This window comes from Suricata suricatta, chromosome 1 (genome assembly GCF_006229205.1).
Source record: "Suricata suricatta isolate VVHF042 chromosome 1, meerkat_22Aug2017_6uvM2_HiC, whole genome shotgun sequence".
NCBI lineage: Eukaryota > Metazoa > Chordata > Mammalia > Carnivora > Herpestidae > Suricata > Suricata suricatta.
The window spans coordinates 135648-155928 of record NC_043700.1 but is presented as its reverse complement, the minus strand read 5'-3'; the positions used below and the strand labels follow the sequence as shown (position 1 = coordinate 155928).

General features: G+C 52.5%; 1 protein-coding gene across 2 annotated transcripts in view; it reads left to right on the top strand.

The window, feature by feature from the left end:
- Window positions 1-20281, top strand: part of DLGAP2 (DLG associated protein 2) — a 648525-nt gene that overhangs the window by 573301 nt on the left and 54943 nt on the right. For both annotated transcript variants that reach the window (XM_029933318.1, XM_029933322.1), the window contains one exon: window positions 14000-14147. In XM_029933318.1, the coding sequence (XP_029789178.1) occupies window positions 14000-14147 (148 nt within the window). The remainder of the gene's footprint in view (window positions 1-13999; window positions 14148-20281) is intronic.

The window sequence follows — 20281 nt, the reverse complement described above, 5'->3', positions numbered from 1 at the left end:
GGTGGGTCGGGGGGGGAGGTGGTAGGGGGAGGAGAGAGGGGGGAGGTTGTAGGGGTGGAGGGGGGTGATAGGGGTGGGGGGGAGGTGGTAGGGGGAGGAGGGGGGGAGGTGGATGGTGGGTAGAGAGAGGGGGGAGGTGGTAGTGGGTGGAGAGAGAGGGGGAGATGGCAGTGGGTGCAGGGTGGAGAGGTTCCATATGGGGAAGGGGAGCCTGGTGGTGGGAGTGCTTCGGCAGGAGACCCTGGAGGGTGTCCGTGGGGAGCCCTCAGTGAGACATATTTAAGGGGCAGGTGTGGATTAGGTCTTTAGGAATTAGCAAGGTGAGGACCCAGAGTCCCCCTGGTGGTGCAGAAGCTCAGGTAGGGCGATGGCAAATGCCTGTGCGCTCCCAGGGGAAGGGGGACAGGGTCAGTGCCCAGCACAGGTTTCAGGGCCTTGAGGGAGGGGCAGGGACCTGGGGCAGGTGTCAGGTGCTCTCCTGGGTGGAGCCTCCAGACAGGGCAGCTAGAGCGATGTCCCAGGGGGTGGGGGGTGGGGGGGGAGAAGGGCGGTGCCCCTGCAGAGGGCAGACCCCAGGAGCAGCACCCTGGGCAGTGGAGGTCAGGGTGCAACGCAGGCCGCACATGAGCCTGCAGGGTCTGCCTGGAGCAGCGGGGGAGGGATCTGGGGCCCAGACCCCATGGTGGGCACGGGTATGAGGGGTGCTCCTGGTGCTGGGAGGGAGAGCATGGAGAGGAGGGAGGGGTGAGATGAGGGTCCTGGGCTGCCGGAGGGGAGAAGGAGCTGCAGACTGGTGGAGGGTCACAGGGACCTTTCAGGAGCTCTGGGGTTCCTGCATGTGAGCCTGAGGTGAGTCCAGGCAGGAATTGGGGTGCTCCCTTCACCTGGCCTGCTCACCTCCCGGCTTCCCGGTGGGGGGCCGCTGCCAGCTTGGCCGCACTCTCATCCCCGGGGTGCTTCCAGCTCTCCGTGATCTTCCGAGTGCCCTGGGGCCCTCCCTTCCGTCGACCGCATCTCGAAGGCTTGATTGCATGTGGCTCTAACTTCTTTGGGCGTCAAAGAAAATCATTAGCGTTTGCTGCTGGTCAGCCTGTCTCTCCCCCGCGGGAGTCTGAGCCCCGCACTGGCCCCGCGTTCGCTGTCTCCCCGTGTACCTGGCTCCCAGACACACATCCCGCAGTCGCTCTGTAAGTAGTGGTTAGATGAATGGGTAACGAGTTGACTAATGTGATGCAATGAATATATTAATTGACGTGTCACTCCTGTAATTAGTCACTAGTGTGTCTGCAATCACTTCTAAGCAACAGCAGCCGGGTGGCTGGGCCAGCGCTGTTCCTTTCGTCCTACCCATCAGACATCTTCTGAACCTTTGAGATACTTGGCCGGGACTCAGAAATCTGGTTGCTGGGAAGTCTGGGAGCCGCGCACCCGGGGGTGGGAGCCTCTCCGAGTCACTCACCTTGCTGTCCTGGCCTATTGGCTATTGGTAAAATGGGGAGTGACGTCTGGCCGAGGCACCCGGTGACACTGTGTGAGGAGCTGCGTGGCCATGGTCCCTCGGATTGTCACAGAGCCCAGCACTCAGTGTCTCTGGTCTTGGTGACTGTGGGAGGGACTCGGCCTGCAGGAGGGTTAGGGCACTTCTGAGGCGGCCAGGGTGGGGTCCCGGTGCTCCTCCAGGCCGGAACCTGCTCTTCAGTATCTGACCCTTGAATATTCGATGAGATGCAGCACAGATTGCTCAGGGGGGCCTCTCCCGTGAGCAGGTGAGCAGTGCTCCTGAGCCTGCCTCTCCGTCCCCAGGCAGGGCGCTCAGGGACGGCCCTGCTCTGCAGGGCCATGGCAACAATGTCGGCCGCTCCGAGGCCGCACGGTCCCGCTCGTGAGGCCACAGTGATGGGCACACAGAATTCGTGCGTGAAGGAGTCTAGACAAGTGACCGCACACACGACAGCTGACGTGTGGATCGTGGTTTTGTGGATGCTGCAGACCGGTCTCCTGACACCACAGGGAAGATACTTCATTAGCGGACTCATTATTTGTGGATGAAATGGACAAAAATCCAGATTCCCCGTCTCTCTGTCCAAGTAACTGTGTGTTTCTCCACTGCGGGCGGGTCCACACACCGCCTGCAGCAGAATCACCCAGAATGTTGACTGGACATTCTAACCCATTTGCAGGAATTCCATCGAGGAATCGGCATTACCGCAGGCTCCCAGGGGGTCTGGTATAGGTCAGTGTTTGCAAAACCCCCGAATGGATGTGTTCTTGTTGCCTTGCCACTAACCTTTAAATATAAACCAAGACTGTCGGAAACTCTTATAAAAAGAAAACCCATTTACTTGGTTTAAAAAGAGAAGCTCAAAACAGAGAAGAAGGCAGTTGACCATTGCGTTCATTGCCAAAGGAAGACAGTGTGGGTCAAGGTCGTTAGGGACCTGCTCAGCTCCCCGCTGCAAGGATGCACACAGATGGAATCCAGACCTCAGAGCCAGGTCTTCAGGCCTCAGATCGGCTCTTCCCAGCATTTAGCCCCTCCCTCTTTAAGGGAACTGAATAATTTAAGGGGAAGCTGGTAGACAGACTTACTTTGCATTTCTGTCGCCACTCATGCAGATGGTGAGCTACCGTCCCTCTCAGGGGTAAGATTTATGACACCCTCGAGGAGCAGGACAATCTCCACATCACCCTGAGCTTGCTTTGCTCAGCACTGAAAGTGGACCCAGCGCATGCTTTGTACGCTAGCTTTGGAAACGCTCTGCATTTTGCTTGCCTAAGATGCCCCTTCGGTACAGGGCTTTTTATTTAGCAATTTAAGGCTTTTATGCCCTGCGCATCTCAGTGGCCATCCCCTCCCCCTGCAAACCCAGGGCCCCAAATAACTTCCTGTTCTGTTTTCTAATGGGGAAATGGAGCATGAGGCCCTTTGGTGACTCAGCAAGGCCCCTGAGCCAGGGACAGCCCCAGAGAGGCAAACCGACACACAGCTTTTTTGTGCATCCTGGCTGTTAGCTCATCAGGCACCCCTTTGCTACTGTTAAAAATCCTCACATATGATACAGAGTAACATACGTACACTTGGGGGGTTGAGGTCTTTGTCCCTGAATCTAGCTCAATCACAGCTCTGGGACCTGGGGATATCCTGTCACCCCTCCATCGAGATCCCTTTATGAGACAAGGTGGGTTACCAGACCTTCCTCAGAGAGTCCTGTCCAGCCCCAAGGACAGCAGATGTGTCCGTGGAAGGCTCGTTGCTAACCGCACCACGTCTCCTCTGAGCGCTGCCAAGAGCCAGCCCACCACCCAGAGGCACCCGCGGGACCTCAGTTCGTTGCTGCAAATTCCTTCCACGTCCTCATGACGGACACAGATTCCACTTCAATTTAAAAATGATGTAAAATTAAATACGGTACTTTTCATATCTGATTTTCTATTTTTTGTCATATCTAACAGCCTTGTGAAGATATAATTTATGCACCTCACAGTTCATCCATTCGAAGCACATAGTTCGAAGGCTTTTAGTACATTCGGACTCGTGCATCTTCCCTGTGATCAATTCTAGAACGTTTCTTCACACCTAATGGAAACCCCGTACCCACTGGCAGTCACTACCCTGGCCCCGAACTACCACCCATCTGCTTTCGCCTCTGGGTTTGCCTAGCCTGGGAGTTTCGTGCAAGTGTGATCATATGACGTGCGGCCTGTTGGTACCTGGCCTCCCACGCCGAGCATCAGGTTTCTAAGGTTCATGCCTGTGGTAGAGGCTGTCCGTGGGCCATCTCCTTTCAGGGCTGATACACCATTGTGGAGTACCCGCCCATCAGTCGTGGATGTTTGGGTGGCTTCCACTCAGGGGTATTGTGAGAAATTCTGCTATGAATCCTTGTACAAGCCTTTGTGCGGACGTGAGTTTTCATTCTTTTAGACACGTACCTGGAAGTAAAATTGCTGGGCCATGTGGGATTGCATTTAACCTTTCGAGGAACTCCCAGACCATTTGTAAAGTGGCTGCACCCCATTGAGTATTTCAGAATATAAATTTTCAATGTATTCCATACTGTATTATACCAGACTTACAAATATTCGTATAGTTATATAAAACTTATCACTTATTAAAATTTTGAAATGTATATTAATTTAATCTCTGGAGGTGTACTGACAAATAATTTTGTAATAAGAGCAGATTTTTTTCATTGATTTTGATACATTTACATCTATTGATATTGATATATTGATACTCATCCCAGGGAAGGTAAGTGATTAATGGAACTTCTCCTTAATGCTGATCATTCTCTGATTCTTTAACCTGTTCTCCTTAGAGTGCAAACTAATTCGTGCTCCTCGGCACAACCTTGCCACTTTTTCTTTAAAATACATTTCAGAAGTTGAAGCCCAAAGCAATTTAAGTGAGAGAAAGACAAGATTTTCAGGAGGACACTGGTTCTCTTTAAATACATCCTTCAGAAAATCAAACTGCGTTAAAGATTTATGTGTGGCATTGGGGCCCCTTGAGGACAAGGGGCAATGATTCAGTCATCTTGTTTCTGTGACAGGCGCCCGATAAATGTGTGTTAGATGGATGACTCATTTTGATGGATAAACATATTTGGGGGAAGCATTTTAATGCTGAAAAAAAATCTTTCTAGAGGGTTTGCTTTGTTCTGCGCCTTTGGGTCCCTCTCTCTTGATGTTAACTCTTAGGATAAGTTCACTAATACTGGCCTCAATTTTGTGTCTCTTTAGAAAAATAAATTATAGGGAAGGATGTCAGCACATTGAATTTAAAAAATAAACCTCAGAGATGTTCAATGTGGAGGAATTAAGTTGATACCTTTTATTCTGGCTATACTCAACAATTCCCATTACAAATTTTGGCAACAAGACCAATTTAAAGACTGAAAGCGTCATTCAGTAAAAGTGAACCAGAGGGTGACGTGGCAGACTGGAGCAACCTTAGGGACGCCCCATCCTGTAAGTTTGGGTGCAGCCTCCGTGGTCCCTCGGAGTGCCCACAGCCCGGGCCGCCGGCTCCTGTGTCACGCAGAGTGCTCCGAGGACCGTGCACACTCTCACGGGACCCCTAACACGCTCCAACATGGTCTCTACGCAGACAGGAAGTTTCTGGAAAGAATATGGCACATCTCGGAGAATCTCCGGAGGGAAAGTGGCTGGGCCTGAAGGCCCTGCACCAGGCAAAGGAGCCTCACCTGGCAAGTGGTTCCGTGAAGACGGTCGTTTCCAGCTGCCTTGTGGGGACCTCCCCGTGGACACCACCGGGCAGGACGAGGACGGCTGTCTGAACCGTGGCCACAGCCACCTGGTCAACCAGGGGCCGTCACCAGCATGGGCTCCAGCGAGCTGTCACCTCGAGTCTCCGGAAAATGCACCTCTCTGGAGGCATGTAGGCCGTGTGCCTGTACCATGGCTTTAGGGGGTCTGTTGGGTCCCATCACGGGGGCCACGCCGCCTCTCACAGTGGTGAGCTCCCTGAGCAAGTAACAGTGAAATAACTGAGATCTCAGCGAGCCACACAAATGACAAATGCCACCTTAACCATATAATTTTTAAAAATAAAATTTAATGAGTAGGAGTTCTGGAGAACTGACTCTCCTGCAGAAAGTAACTCTGGAATATGTTATTTATCTGCTACAAATACATACAGCTGGCCCTTAAGCAACATGGGTTTGAACCATGCAGGTCCCCTTATACACAGATTTTTTAATAAATATAGTAAATGTATTTTCTTTTCCTTATGATTTTCAAAATAACAGTTTCCTTTCTCCAGCTCATCCTATTGTAGGAATATGGCATGTAATACATATAGTGTTGACATACATGTTAATTAACTGTTTATGTTATCAGTAAGTCTCCCTTCCAGCCAACAGTAAGTTATTACAAGAGGTTGGGGTGAATCAAAACATGGATTCTCAGTTAGGTTCCCCTAACCTGCATTGTTCAAGGATCAGCTGTATCTATCTGTTTTGTATATATAAACATATAATACATAAACATATGTAGTTTAAAAAACAACAGGACAGGACAGCAAACCCCAGCAGGCGGGAAGTAGATGATATTCAGACGCTGCTGAAGGAGCACGCTCCATGAAATCCACATGGAGATGAGCCCAGCCCTCATGCCGTGGGCTAAGAAGTTAAGCAAAGGGCTGTGTCGTGACTCTGGACGTGAAGGAACAGGATGTGGAATGTCCAGAGTGGCGGGAGGTGCAGGCTGAGGGTGCAAAGGGACAGCCCAGAAACAAAGGAGCTGTAGTGAGGGAATCCCAGAATCTGCACAACCCCTGATCTGAGTTTAGTTTTCAGCTGCTGCCCACCGAAGATGATGAAAGTTAGGGACCAGAGCCCAGCAAGTCATGGTGTCTCAAAAATAGCAAGAGACCTAAACACGGTGAACGATGACTCGGCGAGCAGTTGGAGCTTTCCACAGACGCATCCTGGGAATGAGTCTAACCACACACCCACAGGTTCAGGAGGGTCCCACAGAACAGAAATCAGCCCTCCTCAGAGGAAGGTAACAGGACCCAGAGTCTCTGTCAACAATGTCCATTATACCTAAGAAAAAAGAAGAAAAAAACATGCAAAATAGTAGCACAGTGAAGCTCATTAACAAGAAAAAAGTGAAGATAACCCCTGAGATGACCCAGATGTTGGGCTTTAGCCAAAAGAACTTTCAAGCGGCTGTGATGAGGTCTTCCATGGAATGCAAACACAGCTATTATGAGGTTCTAAGTCTTAAAGGAAAAGATGGTCTTGACGAGTGAACAGATTGTAGAAAGAACCAACTGATAGTTCAGAAACAGAAGGGCACACACCGGGGGTGAGAAACTCACTGCTCAAGAGCAGGTTGAGAACATGGAAGGAGGATTCTGGGAATGTGAGCCGTTGATAGGCCCCCAGCAAGACCAATCACCTAAACGAGGGAGGTGGGAGAGAAAACACATTTTATAAACATTAGGAACAGAAAAGGAAATTACTATATGTCCAACAGAGATTAAAAGGAAGATAAGGGGAAACTATGAACAAATTTATGCCAATAACTGAAGCTTATCTGAATTGGACCAATTCCTTGAAAAACATAGTTTTTAATGGAAAGAAATAGAAATAGAAATAGAAAATCCACATAGTTCTATTATGTATTTAAAAGGTTTCATTCACTATTAAAAACATTCCCACAAAGAAAACTTTTGGCCACAATAGTTTCACTGGTAAATTTCCATTAAATCCTAAAGGAAGTGATAACACAAATCACGTAAAAACATATTAACTGGAGGGTGAAGGAATATGTTACTTCTCAACTTATTGTATGAAGGCTGCATAACTCGGATACCAAAAATGTTACCCCAAAAAGGCACTTACTAATATATTGTTTTAAATTAAACAAATTACTAACATTCCAAACCAATAATATGTAAAGAGAACCAAGTACAGTTTCTTCATTACCAAATAGGAATAATTCCAGAAATGCATGGTTGATTTAATGTCTAAACATCAATGAAGGGGTCTACCATATTAGTAAATGAGGAGGATACCTTTTACAATCATATCACGACATGAGGGAAAAACAAAATTCTCAGCAAACCCGGAATAAAAGGGAACTTCTCCAGTTGGGGGAAGGGCATGTTTAAAACGTAGAGCCAATATATATATTAAACTCATCTAAGGTTGGGTAAAAGATAGGACGTCAGCCCTCACCATTCCTACTTAACATTAGCATGGAAGACAGCCAGTTATAAGGCAAGCAAGACCACGAACATTGAGACTACGAAGGAAGAATGTTATTCTGTTTATGCTCAGAGGACAAGACCATTCACACAGAAAATTTAAGGAAAGTACAAGACAAACACTACAACTAATAACGGCATTTACAAAGGCCAGGGCACTAGCAAAATAACATAAAAATCAGCTGTGTTTCTTTAGACCATCAGTGAACAACTGGAAAATGTAAAATTTGTGGGGCTTTGGCGAGTTTGTACTTCCTAATCCTCTTCACCTAGCTCACTCGTCCTTGGCTGCCCTCCCCCCTGAGCAGCAATTGGCTGTTCTCCGTAGTTAAGGATGTTTCTGTGTTTTAGTTTGTTCATTTGTTTTGTTTTTGAGATTCTGCATTTGCAGGAAAGCATATGCTATTTGTCTTTCTCTATTTCACTTACTTCATTTAGTGTAATATCCTTGTCCTGTTGCCGCAAATAGCAAGATTTCATTCTTTTTCGTGGCTGCATAATATTCCAGTGTGTGTTTGTATCAGTGTGTGTGTGTGTGTGTGTGTGTGTGTGTGTGTGTGTGTGTGTGTGGTGTGTGTGTGTGACATCTTCTTTGTCCAGTCATCAGTTGTTGGGCACTTAGGTCGCTTCCTTGTCTTGGCTGCTGTAAATCATATTGTAGTAAACACAGGCGCACACATCCCTCTAATCCGTGTTGTCAGTCTCTTTGGGTAAACCCCCAGCAGTGGAATTTTGGGATCATAGGGTAGTTCTGTTTTTAATTTTCTGAGGAGCCTTGTACTGTTTTCCAGAGTGTCTGCGCCAGCTGATGTTCTACCAACAGTGCATAAGGTCTTCCTTTTTCTACATCGTCACCAACACTTGTTATTTGTAAATGCATTCTAAATATCGCAACAGTGTTAGTGAATTTCTCCCCTGGAAACCAGAAATACTGCTCCAAGTAATTAAAGAGGGGTGACGTAGAGATGCTGTGATGGAATCCTCGACATGGAGATGGTGATTCTCCCCAGACCGAGGCATAACCTCAGTGCAACCTCAGTCAAAACCAAACTGTTCAAAGCAACCTCAGTTTTTAGACAAACTGACAGGAGAATTCTCAAAGATACGTCAAAATGCAAAGAATGTTGGAAGAGTCAAACAGTGTTGACAAAGAACAAAGTTGGGCAACTCACGTTCTCGGATTTTTGTCCCAGTTCCAGCTGCAGAACGCAGCAGCTCTTCAAGGTCCCCTCTCCTTGCAGGGAGTGGTATTTGGAAGCCAAGAGGCAGGCGCTGCCTGGGCTCATTGATGGTCCCTCTTAGCAGGGAGACCTAGAACACACACCTCTGAAATTATTTTGGCAGCTCCATTATGCTAAGCCTGAATTCCTGCTGCCATCTCTGACACATGATTCGTTCCAGCCTTTGGGTCACCTGCACAGGTATTTTCTTTATTTTCATAGCTCATTTTTACTTTTTACATTTTTTTAAAATTTAAATTCAAGAGAGTTAACTTACAGTGCAGTCTCGGCTGCAGGAGTAGAACCCAGTGATTCACCTCTTACCTACGACACCCAGTGCTCGTCCCAACAGCTGTCCTTCTCAGTGCCCATCCCTCATCTAGCCCGCCCCCCCCATCTCCCATCCAGCAACCCCGTTTGTTCTCTGTATTCACGAGTCTCTCATGGTGGGCCTCCCTCTCTGTTTTTATTTTTCCTGCCCTCCTCTGTGTTCATCTGTTTTGTTTCTCGAATTCCATATATGAGTGAAACCATATGATATTGGTCTTTCTCTCACTGACTTATTTCGCTCAGCATAATACCTTCTAGTTCCTTCCATGTCGCTGCAAATAACAAGGTTTCATTCTTTCTTATCTCCGAGCAGTGTTCCATTGTGGGTATGTCTATTCCACATCCCACCGTATTTTTAGTCTCCATTCAAAGACTTCTCTTTGAGTCAGAAAACTGTTGTTTAATCCCCAAATATTTGGGGATTTTCCAGAAACCATTCTGTCATTGATTTCTAGTTTAATGTCCTCATGTCCCATGTATGATTTCTGTTCTTTCAACATTTGTTAAGGTTTGTTTCATGGCCCTATGTATAGTCTACCCTAGGCACTGCGCGGTGTGCACTTGGGGGAAGCACCACGATGCTGTTGTGGGGGGAGACCGTGTGGGCGGGGATGGTGTGGTTGGGATAAGACCAGACCAGGGTTTCTCAGCCTCAGCACTTTGGGGCCAGACGACGCTTTCCCATTAGGAGCCGTCTGTCTGTCTGTGCACCTGCTGGACCTTTAGCATCATCTTTGGCTTCTACTATTACACGCCTCTCCCCCATGTGGTGGTGGTGACCCAAATGTCCCCCAACATTGTCCCGTGGGAGGTGAAAACTTCCCCGGTTAAGAACCACCCAGAGAAAACACATCAGAGCGGATCTCACCGGCACCTGTAAGACCTGCGCCCCTCCGAAGTCCTCACCGGAAGGGCCGGCCCAGAGTGAGGAGAAGACTTGACATCAGACAAGGGATGTGAATGCACAGTATAGAAAGAGCTCCCACAAAACAAAAACATGAGCCGAATAACCCAGTTTCTAAAATGGGAAAGTTGAAAAGTCCCGTCACAAGAGAAGACACACAAATGGTCGCCGCGGGGAATGAGAAGAAAAGCTTCAATGAAATGCCTCGTCAGTGCCCCTCCGGGGGATTGACACTAGGAGGGTGAGGACACCAGCCCGACCAGGGTGTGGGCCTGCAGCCTGCAGACAGAACTCACCGACTCGTGTACTCGAGGTCGTGACCTCACTGCATGTCCGCTTTGTTTCCATTCATGAAAACATAGTGGGCCTTCCTATTTCTGTTCTACGAATCCCATTTTAGAGGGGGGAAAAATCTCCTTTTCCTCCTTGTCAAAACTGTTTAAACAGTTGAAATGTTTGGTTGAGACAAGTCTCACCTGGAAAAACGGGGCCCCATCCAGGCAGCCCCCCCCCCCCCCCCCCCCCCCCCCCCCCCCCCCCCCCCCCCCCCCCCCCCCCCGAGACACATCCCCACCGAACTCCGTGGAAGAAAATGCAGAACCACTGCTCTGGGCCCCCGGCTGTGCCCAGGCCTCTTGAGGCGGGCCTCTGCGGTGTGTGCACGCACGGGACTGTCCCACTTGGGCGTCCTTGGAAGGGACAAAACTGGGGAAAATGCCTTCACGTTATTCTGGAAAACTCTTCATAGTTTCCGTGTAACGTTTCCTCAGTTGCTGCAGACCTATGCATGAAAGTCTATCTCTACCCCTGACAACGAGGGTCCCGAAGTATAAACTATCCATTTGAGGAAGTAACCAAGGGACTTGGAGGGGGTTTTAAGATGATGTAGGCTTCCCGAGCCCGGTTTCTACAGAGGAACCGGAATGTCCTGGAGTCGGGGTCCCGGGACTCTTGGCACATTCTGTGCAGGAGAAGATGTGTGGCTGCTAAGTCCAGTTGTGCCTCTCAGTCTTGATTCCTGATTTCCAGCCTCCAGGTCTGTGATTTACACAGATAGCCGGGTCTGGGGACACTGTATCATAAAATGCTAAACCATTACAACAAAAACATAAATTCTGTTAAACCTAATGAGGCTGAAGTTGGGGGCTTTTTTAACTATGTGAAAGATACAGTAATGGAGGAGCATACTTCTGGGGTTCTCTGCTTCTTTGACTCAGCAGCTGCGAGCTTGGGGCTGAAGGCATGAGTCTGGGAGCCAGACTGCCCACACGAGGTCTGGCTGGGTCACGCGCTCTGTGTGAGCCTGCCCAGGCCACTCTGTGTGCCGTTTGTACGGTGCAGATCGCTCACAAGGGCGACCAGCACAATAGTGTGCCACCAGTGTTAACTGGTGTGAGTCATTGACTAAAAGAAAAAAAATCTGGGGCTCCTGGGGGGCTCAGTCGGTTGAGCATCCAACTTCCGCTCAGGTCACGATCTCGAGGTTCCTTAGTGCAAGCCCCGCATTGGGCTCTGTGCTGACAGCTCAGAGCCTGGAGGCTGCTCCAGATTCTGTGTCTCCCTCTCTCTCTGCCCCTCCCGCATTCACACTTTGTCTCTCTCTCAAAAATAAATAAACATTAACAAAAGTTTTTAAAGAAAAAAATAGTGTTCAGCTTTCTAAAATAGCAACTTTTCTCTAAGCAGCATGCCGGGTTTGGGAAGAAGGAGGTCACAGGAGTTAGAAAACATGTTTGAAACAAAATCACAAAATATACCAAATCATGTGTGAGTGCCATCCAAAAGCCACCAAAAGGGTCACTTGCTGTCATTCTGAGGGCATCCGTTCGCTCCCAGCGCCCAGCACGGGCCAGCAGTGCCAATGCACAGGTACTCTCCTCCTTCAGGGGCTCCCCGGCCGAGGGTGCTGAGGTGTCAGAAGGGAGAGCGATTCTACAGGAGAAAGTGAGAAATGAGGCCTGCGGGCACAAACGCAAGGTGGGAAGTGAGCCATTTCAAGGAAACAGCAGAAGGGGCAAATGCAGAATGCTTGGCATTTTTGCAAAGTCAGAAGTGAGGCCAGGAGCCTAAGTCCAGGGTCTTGCAGAGGCCGTGCCCACACGCGCACATGGGACGTGGGATAGCGTGCACACACAGCGCACGCACACACACACCCAGCACACTCACACAGCTCACACAGAGCATGCACACACACAGCACACGCACAGCCCGGCCCCCTCACCTGGGTATCGCCTGTCAGCTCTTTGCCGCTCCCACGGATTCTGGCCACCTCCCTGCCACGTCCACAGCAGGTGGCCACACGAGGGGCTGGCTCGTCTGTCTTCCTGGCGGTCAGGCCTGGCGTGCACTGCGGTGCGGCGTGGGGCCCCGGCCTGAAGCAGGGGGTCACACGAGGCGCCCAGGACGGGTCACTGTCCCCATCACATGCACAAACTAGGACCACCTTACAGCTCGTTTCCTTCTCTCTCTTTGTTTTTTTGTTTTGTTCTGAGCAAAGGGAGCTGGAATATGAAACTCCTGGGTTTTTTATTTTTTATTTTTTATTTTTTTTTATTTATGTTTGATACAGAACATGAGAGGGGGAGGGGCAGAGAAAGAAGGAGACACAGAACCGGAAGCAGGCTCCAGGCTCTGAGCTAGCGGTCAGCACAGAGCCTGACGCGGGGCTCGAACCCACGAACGTGAGATCTGACCTGAGCCGAAGTCGGAGGCTTAACGGACTGAGCCACCCAGGCGCCCCTGAAACGCCTGGTTTTAAAACAGAAATGACCATAATAATAGTTTGTAATATAAATTATATTCTATTGGTGTATAAGTATTATTGATTTTAGCAGAAATAACAACAAATGGTCTTTGCTTGTCCGCACTTGTGACTGAGCCCACATGTTTGTCTGCTGTCCCATTTTCAAAGAGAGAAGTAAATCGCAGAGAAAACAGATTACATCAGGAATTTTCTCTGAAAAGTAAGCCATGGAGTCAGACCTTAACAGTCCAGTATTTACATGCGTGTTTACGTACAGACCTGTGCGCGGATCCCATCGAGGGTTCCCGGTGGGACCCATAGGTGAGATCAACCACTCTGGGCCCCAGTGTTCGCTCAGATAAGCTGAGCTTTTATTATGGAAAGATGGTCAACAGAACTGGAAAGAAAGGGAATTCAATTGGCCAGAAGTTTAAGCTAAGCTGACCTTTCCATCTGCCAGACGCACTCAAGGTTTTCCCATACTTTTAACATTTTAGAAAATAGCGGGAGAGGAGATCAGAGAACACGGACTCTCAAGAGCACTGGGAGGAAGGTGGCCGTTAGGATAATGAGAGGGGCTGACTTCTTAGTCTGCTCTTTGCATCCATCCGCCTACGTCCCAGAATCTGCTCCTTTGCACAAGTTAAAACTGGAGGCTAGCCTTTCTTTTTTTCTTTTATTTTTCGTAATGTGTAAAGTTGCCAGGAGCGAACATGATTTTTCAGGGTTTTGGCTTAAATTCAGGAGCCAGGCCTGTGAACGGCTTCAGTGCTGTTCAGCACCCTTTTCCGTGTAAGTGGAACGATCCTGACTTCCCTACCTGGCCACGAAGGTCAGGTTGCCAAGTGGCTTTGTAAGTAGCATCCCTGTTCCTTCTGACACCACTGCATTTGTGAATGAGCCTGTGGGGTGTTTGCCCAAGACCAGGGTGTCCCTCAAAAGACAAATGTGTGGGGAGCTCTCTAGCAGCCTCCCAGCGGTGGCTGGAATGCCCCTCACCTGCTCTCCCCCTTCGGAGCATGCTCACGGAATGCCTTTTCTCTTCATTTCTTTTTCTCTTTTAGCCAGAGCTACCTGCAAGCGGCAAGGGACGCATCTGCTGCCCACAGCCTGGACCTCTCTGCCAAGTACAACTCCCCGAAATTCCGCTCCCGGAACCAGAGCTACATGCGAGCCGTCAGCACCCTGAGCCAGGCCAGCTGTGTGAGCCAGGTTGGGAACCCTTTCAGTCCCCTGGGCCTCGGGTCCACGCTCTGAGCCCCCCGTGCGCCAGGCGGTCACCTGCTGGGGGGGCGGCGGCCCAGCCTGCGTCAGGGGAAGGCTGTGAGCGCACGTGGTGCTCCTGCCTGGACTTGCCTGACGGCAGACGCGGAAAGTCCGTGTCACTCGGTTCTCGACACCCCTCCTCTGTGTGGGAGTGACGTGTCAGCCCGGCCGGTGGCTGTCTTTCCCAGGAGGCTTCCGCCGACAGGCAGGCTCTCGGTGCCGGCCTCCCCCAGACGCTGCGGGTCTGGGGACAAGAGTGGAAAGTGACGGGTGGTACTGGGTGTCCCCACGGTTGTGCCTGTCAGGCTCACAGGCGCCACATGCAGCCGGAGGGGATGACGGGCGTGGCTGCTGGTGAGACAGGGGCCCCAGCGGGCTCTCCCGTCCCGCCGTGACCCCAGAGCCAGCTGGGCACCAGCTGGTGCCTTCATGCGGGGGGCCGGGGGAGAGACACGAGCTGGACCGCACACTGTTTAACGAGGCAGGTTGCTGCTGACTTTAGCTGCCTTTGAAGGCGGTGCCTGACCCGGACTCCAGTTGTTGGGGTCCCGCCTGGTGCCTTCCTCCACCACTGCAGGCCAGGAGTGCGGCTCCCTCAGAGCCCCGCTCGTGCCCCCTCTCCCCTGTCACTCGTAGCCTGGGAAATCCCCTAATGGCCGTGAACTTTCCCGTCAGTGGGGAGAGTAAGACAGCGGCCTGGGATTGTCGGCAGCACACAGGGCAGGAGGCTGGCGAGCGCTGGGTAGAGAGGGGCCCGTGCTGAGTCCTCAGTAGATGACAGCCGTCAGTGCTGCTGCCAGAGTAATGGCAATAGTGGCCTTGAGTAAGGATGCTAGACCGCCCCTGCTCACACCCGGCAGTGAGCTTCTGGCTGCCCGCCAGGGGCTCCAGGGAGCTGAAGACGAGCTTGCCACAGGCTTTAACGGCCTCATACTGCCAGAGTCTGTTCATTGTGCCATTGTTTCTCTCATCAGAAAACTGTCCCCTGGACTGTCAGGGATTTTCCTGTCCCACAACCGAAGAAAGCCATTACCTTGTTAATCAACTCAGAAGTGATTTTTCTTTAAAAACAGGATGAGGTTTCCATCCACAGCAAAGAGAAACCCAGTGACCCTTCTCCCTGCAAGACGAGGAAAGGACCGTTCCTGGTCCGTAACCAGGGCTGTCCTGGCCGTAGCCCCGAACCTCGGCCGGGCAAACAGGGGCAGTGGGTCACGCCACCGGCCGAACTCAAACGCCCCGGCAGATGATAAAACGGAATAACAGCACAGGTGGCCAGAAACTGGATTGCTGTGGTTATCGGGTCGGTGGGGACACGCCGGTTTCAGAGCAGAGCCCAAGGTGATGCTAGGAGATAGTAACTCAGGAGAGCAGCTGCGCACAGAGGCGCCCTCCCTACACTCCCCTGCACCCAGAGAAGGAGCTGCGCCCACACCTGTCCTGAGAGGCCGGCTTCCTTTCCACTTCCGGCACCCATGTCACCGAAGTGACCTGCAGGGCTCGCAGTGGGGGCAAGCCTTGCCCTGTGCACAGGGCACACCTCTAATTTGTTTTCTTTTACTTCTTTGAGAACAGTCGACACAATGTTACCTTAGATTCAGGCTACAGCACAGAGATTTGACTCTTACATGTTACAGGAAGCTCACCACCTGTCCTGTTAAGTCACTCTTACATTGTACTTGACCCCCCCCCCCCCCCCCGCCCAATGCCTTTTATTCCTGGGACTCATTCACTCCGTTAGAAGCCTGCACCTCTGCCCCTTCACCCATCCCCCACCCCATCCCCGGCAACCATGTTTGTTCTCCTTGTTTATGGGTCTGATTCTGCTTTCTCTCTGTTTTCACTTGCTCTCAACAAACAGATTTCAGGTGCACGCACGCCACGCCCCTTCAGACATTCTAGGAAACCGGCCAGCTTCCACAGGGCTCCTTGTCATTATTGTGCACATAAGACATTCACAGCCCTCAAGCATACACATGCTCTAGTGACCCCAGCTGGGATTTCCAAACATGTCGGTAAAAAAACAACACGTCCTCATGCCTTTCTCTCTCTGAAAACATGTGTCATTGTAAATAACAGCAGTAGTAGACCAGTTGGCTGTTTGCGGTGTTACTGATTTGGATGACTTTGACACTTGGAATGCTGGGTCATTCTGCTGGCTGAGTTCTAGGCTAGGACTTTAAATTGCACTCAATTTTTAATTCTGAAAGAAGCATATGTTTCCTTAAGACACTCCTGGCACCCTGGAGGTGGGAGGGGCCGCTTCACACCTGGGAGCCCGTCCGTGGTAATTGCATGTCCAACCCTGGCCAGCGCGCTCCACCAAGTCAGGGAGGGAGAGCAGCTCCCAGCCCTCGAGGACAGTGCCGCGGGGCTGACGCCTCTGGAAACCCCTCAGTGTCCCCGAGACGCTCGATCGTCTCTAATGCTCACCGTCTCTGCAGCACAAACGTGAGATTAAAAGTCTAACTGAGCCTGTGACGCGGGTTTAGCTGGAAGCCGTGCTGTGAGTTGAACTTGAGTCGTTGAGCTCAGGTCTGGCTCCTCTGAGCTCAGGGGCCAGGTAAGAGTCCGCGTGGGTGTTCAGGGGTCCGGGCTGGCACCTGGGGGCTGCCAGCAGCGAGCGGCCAGGGCCGTGATAAAAAATGAGCTCCCACCTTCGTGTCAACCAGCTTGAGGGATGGGATCGGTTTTTAACCACGAGAGTTCCCACCTGGAGGAGTCTCTCTGGAAACTCTGGAAACACAGTGGACGTGTTGCCATTGGGGCCCCGTGGGCCTGACCCGGAGGCTGCCTGATGTGCCTGAGCACCGGCGCTGAGCCTTCCTTCACCGTCCTTAGCCCCCAGGGTCACCAGTGTGCCCATCAGCCAGGACCCCAGTGGTGCTGTGTCCTTGGGACGGTGCTTCCTGCCGTCTCAGAGAAAACACTTGGCCTCTGCTGGGTTGCACTGCACCATGCACGTGCACTGTCTGTGTGCCCGGGTCTAGACTCAGCACGGAGGAGTGCCCACAGTTTGCACATGCCAGAAACACACTTAGAGCTATAGACTCGAAGACCGCCTAATCCTCCGTCACCTGGTAAATCATTGTGTGACCGTGCTATGGTCCCCATCACTGCGATGGGCTCTGCCGGTGACTGTCACCCAGGGGCCACCCAGCAGGGCATGACCACGTGGTTTCCCAGCCACGTGAACGGGAGCTCCTTCCACCTGCACGGGGACTTGGGGACGCCCAGCAGCAAGGGGGGACCCGGTCTCAAGGCAAACGCCCGCCACAGCAGGGCAGAGCACAGTCCGTGTCTGCGCCCGACACACACCATGGGCGCCCACAGAGACGAGTGGACGGCCCCCAGCCCCGCGCTGCCTGCCTCCCTCCCGGCCTCCCGTCCCCGCCACCCCGGGCAGCCGCTTTCCCATGCTACCTTGTCACCCTTGCACACCCCACGTGGAAGGCCTGTGTCCCACCCGGAGGGGTCACATAGCCATGTGATAAATGCCCCGGAGTGGCTCCTTCCAAGCCCTGGCCCCTCCAAGCAAGCCGCAAGGACGCATCCCTGCTTTGTGTCGGGTGACAAGTGGCAGGAGGCTGAGTCCCCAGATCTCGCCGACTCCTCTGAAGGGGGGCATGGAGGCCTCACATGGAGGGCGCACCCCCTGGAGGCACGGCTGAGCTGCGGGGGAGCCAGGGCCTCTTGGCGTTAGTGGGATCCCTGGCTCCAGCCAGGCGGGCCCCCCTCCCTCCTGCCCTCACTGTCAGGCGGCTCGGACGGGTTTCTGTTCACCCACAGCTGAGGTAACTCTGAAAACCTGCCCTGTTTCCTGGAGGTGGGAGACGGGGCTGGGGTCTGTGCAGTGGGACGGCGGGGCCCACCCTCCTGGCCGAGGAAGGACACTGCCCTCCCACGGCTCTGGCCGGTGCCTCATGGCCCCTTCTTTCTCTTCCTCTTTAAAAAGCTTCTCTGGCACTATGATCGCCTCCTTCCATCATGCCTCCTCTTCCGAAAAATGGTGGTAAAAATTGCTAACGAAACTTTCTATCATATCCATGCTGAAGTGTGCAGCTCGGCCTGTTAAATGCATGGAGAGTGCAGTGCCGCCCCCATCACCGTCCGTATCCAGGACCCTCCCGGCTGGCGGAGCTCAAACTCCGTCCCTGCCAAACACCGGCCCGTGCCCCGAGTCCCGCGCCCTCATCTCTGTGTCCTGCAGAGGTGAGGCCCCCAGGGACCCCGCACCCCCATCTCTGTGTCTCCACGGAGGTGAGGCCCCCAGGGACCCTGCGCCCCCATCTCTGTGTCCCCGTTGAGGTGAGGCCCTTAAGGACTCCACGCCCCCATCTCTGTGTCCCCGTTGAGGTGAGGACCCCAGGGACCCCACGCCCCCATCTCTGTGTCTCCACGGAGGTGAGGCCCCCAAGGACTTCATGCCAGTGGAATCACACAGCGTCTTTCCTTCTACAACTGGCTTCTTTCCTTCTGCAAATGTCCCCGCGGTCCGTCCACATCATAGGAGGAGCCCTAATCTGCTCCGTCTTCACGGCTAACTGACAGTCCGCCAGTGCATGTGTGCTTACAAACACTGTCCGTCCGACTCAGTCCCTGCTGCCGGTCCTCACGGATAAATGCCCCGGAGTGGCCTCGCCGGACCCGGTGCCTCTCCTTGTAGTCTCTGGCAACACCGCCGCCCTGTTTTCCAGGGTATGTCCAGCTGGCCACATGCTGGGCTGTGTCTGCCCAAGCCCGTCAGGACCGCTGTGGAGCCCACCCCAGTTCTGCCACACCCAGGACGGTCACCCTGTCATTTCCGTATCTTCCCAGCCTGCCCTGCTTGGGCTCCTTGGCGCCCACATCCTCCAGAAGCAGGTCCACTTGTGTTTCTGAGTTTATGGTTCACAAGGAAGACAGAGGAAGCTTCTGGCCACACTGGTTGTTCCCACAGCTTTTACCCCTTGGCTTGGCACCCCCGTGGCATCCTGGGGACCAGGCCGTGGTTTGAGTCCCGAGAAACAACCACATCTGCTCCCAGCCCTTCAGGCCCGGTGAGCGCATCAGCCCGCAGAGAACACACCATTTCTGTTCCTCTCTGGACCAAAGCTTGAGATCCGTCTCAACTACTTTGGTTTCTTTGGGAGAAATAAGTCGCCTTCATTTCCAGAACCTCACGGATGTGTTTCCGTAGCTGTAAGCACTGGCCACGTGGTCCTTGATGAGATGTTAGCCTTTAAAATGCAGGAGCAGGTTGACGGTTTTCTGCCTTGAGGACAGAGCTCCGGGCCGCGGCGGGTCTGCGGGAGGGCGGCCGGGAACCCCGTGGCGAGTGGGGGCAGGCAGCGCGCGACCACTCAGAGTTTGGCCTTTTCAGGCTGTCTAACGTGGGCCTTGGGCACGGTGACATAAAACGATCCGAGGCCTCTTGGTGGAACTCCCCGGGAGGGAAAGGAGAGCGCGAGGCGTGTGGAGTCAGTGTCGAGCTTCCCCAGCTGGCGTGCGTCCCCGGGCACGAGGCTGCCGCGCTGCGAGGGTCCTGCTTTGTCTGGACCCGATGTGTCTGCCCCTCCAACTTCAGACACCCTCACGCAGCTTTCCTTTGGTCTCTTCTGCCGCCGGGACCCAGAGACCCTCCTCCTCATGCTGGGGGTCGGGCGGCCGGCCTGCCTTTGCCCCCCACACTTTTCCTCCACCGTCTCCAGAGCCGGAGATGGTGCCCGAGGGCCACACTCAGGTCTGCACTTAGAGACTCTGGGAGAAAGCAGGCTTGCTTTCCTGTTAGAGAGGAAACGGCTTCTGTTGCCTGCTTTCACCCTGCGAACAGGCAGGGGACAGCTACCAAGCTGGTGTTTCCAGCAGACAATTTTGTCTGTCAGCATCTCCCAGGGAGTTCCGGAAGTTGTGGGTGGCCTTCCGGCAGAGCGATGGCACATCCAGGTGTGAGAGGTGGACATGGCAGGTGCAGGACGGAGGCACCACGAGGACAGGGTGGGGAGGGAGGGGGCCTGCTCCACACACAAGGACCACCACCCAGGAGCCAAGGAAAAGGATGTCCCCTGCCAGCAGCCACTGAGCCCACATCGAGTCCCTCC